We start from the raw sequence: 1390 nt of genomic DNA, 5'->3' as shown, positions 1-1390 counted from the left end.
ATTTATTGGAAAGTGGAGTGATTTCAGATGCCGAATGACATTAGCAGCAAATGACAATAGTAGTTAAATGACAATAGCAGGCATGATTGGATTTAGGTGAGATATGCAGAGGGGTTATAGGTGTGGAGGAATCGGCGTTGGTAACGAGACAGGAAGCCTAGGTCTCGATTCAGTCCAGGTGGACAAGCGGTCTTGAGCCTCATTACCAGCTGCAATTCAGCAACTCCTACAACTGGAATGTCTTCTTGGGGCACAGCCTCTTGTGTATGCGTTGCCGGATCTGCTTCGTCTTGATGCTGTACACAATGGGGTTCATCAGAGGCGGTGCCAGCAAGTAGACGTAGGACATGAGTATGTGGACCATGTGAGGGGCCCGTTCCCCAAAGCGGTGGATCAGAGACAGGCCTATCATGGGGATGTAGAACAAGAGAACGGCACAGATGTGGGAGATGCAGGTGTTGAAGGCCTTCAGGCGCCCCTCCTTGGAGGCGATACCCAGAACCGTCTTCAGGATGAAAACGTAAGAGACGAGGATGAGGAGAGAGTCTGTTCCCACCGTGAAGGCGACAACCGTGAGCCCGTAAATGTGGTTGACGACGATATCCGAACAGGCCAGTTTCATGATCTCGAGGTGCAAGCAGTAGGCGTGGGAGAGGACGTTTGTCCTGCAGTAGCGGAACCGGCGGAGGAGGAAAGGCAGGGGGAAGATCAGCACAAAGCTCCGGGAGATGGAGGCCAGCGCCATCCTCAAGATCCTCTGCGTGGTCAGGATGGAGCCGTACCTCAGCGGGTGGCAGATGGCCACGAAGCGGTCAAAAGCCATGGAGAGGAGCACGGAGGATTCCACCAGGGAGAGGGAGTGGATGAAAAACAGCTGGGCGAAGCAAGCGTCGGAGTGGATCTCGCGGGAATCGAACCAATATATGCCCAGCACGGTCGGCAGGGTGCTGAGGCACAAGCCCAGGTCCGTCAGGGCCAGCATGGCGAGGAAATAGTACATGGGCGCGTGCAGGCTCGCATCCATCCTGATGACGTGGAGGATCGTGCCATTCCCGAGCAAGACTGTCGCGTAGACGAAGCAGAAGGGGAGGGAAATCCAGCGGTGGGCGTATTCCAGGCCCGGGAAGCCCGTCAGGAGGAAGGTCGTGGGGTTGAAACTCGTGTTTCCCGAAGGCAGGAGGCTCATCTTGTTTCCCAACAGGCTCTTCTGTTTTGGGATCCTGGGGGGGGAGGGGAGGAAAGGCCACCGATAATCACTGCAGGCATTAATCTGTCCCTGGCTGACATTTATGGCTTGTGTTTTATGGGACTGTTTAACGACCTTCGTCTTTATAAGAAGACTCTGGTTTGTCTTCAACCATCGATGCACGAATGCAAAGGGGGTTTTTTG

The 1390-nt window shown here is 54.4% G+C and overlaps 1 protein-coding gene across 1 annotated transcript; it reads right to left on the bottom strand.

The window, feature by feature from the left end:
• Nucleotides 1-226: 226 nt before the first annotated feature.
• On the bottom strand, nt 227-1186 carry LOC107111333 (olfactory receptor 51G1-like). Its single transcript, XM_015412297.1, has one exon. It carries the CDS (start codon nt 1184-1186, stop codon nt 227-229), a length of 960 nt encoding a protein of 319 aa, XP_015267783.1.
• Between the last annotated feature and the right edge of the window lie 204 nt (nt 1187-1390).

This window comes from Gekko japonicus, unplaced genomic scaffold (genome assembly GCF_001447785.1).
Source record: "Gekko japonicus isolate JY-2015 unplaced genomic scaffold, Gekko_japonicus_V1.1 scaffold3523, whole genome shotgun sequence".
Taxonomy (NCBI): domain Eukaryota; kingdom Metazoa; phylum Chordata; class Lepidosauria; order Squamata; family Gekkonidae; genus Gekko; species Gekko japonicus.
Note: the sequence above shows the minus strand (reverse complement) of the source record. Positions and strands in the feature narration are given on the sequence as shown.

Bases quoted from the DNA above. Each gene is read 5' to 3' on its own strand.
- LOC107111333 (XM_015412297.1), bottom strand. From the start codon at position 1,186: ATGAGCCTCCTGCCTTCGGGAAACACGAGTTTCAACCCCACGACCTTC.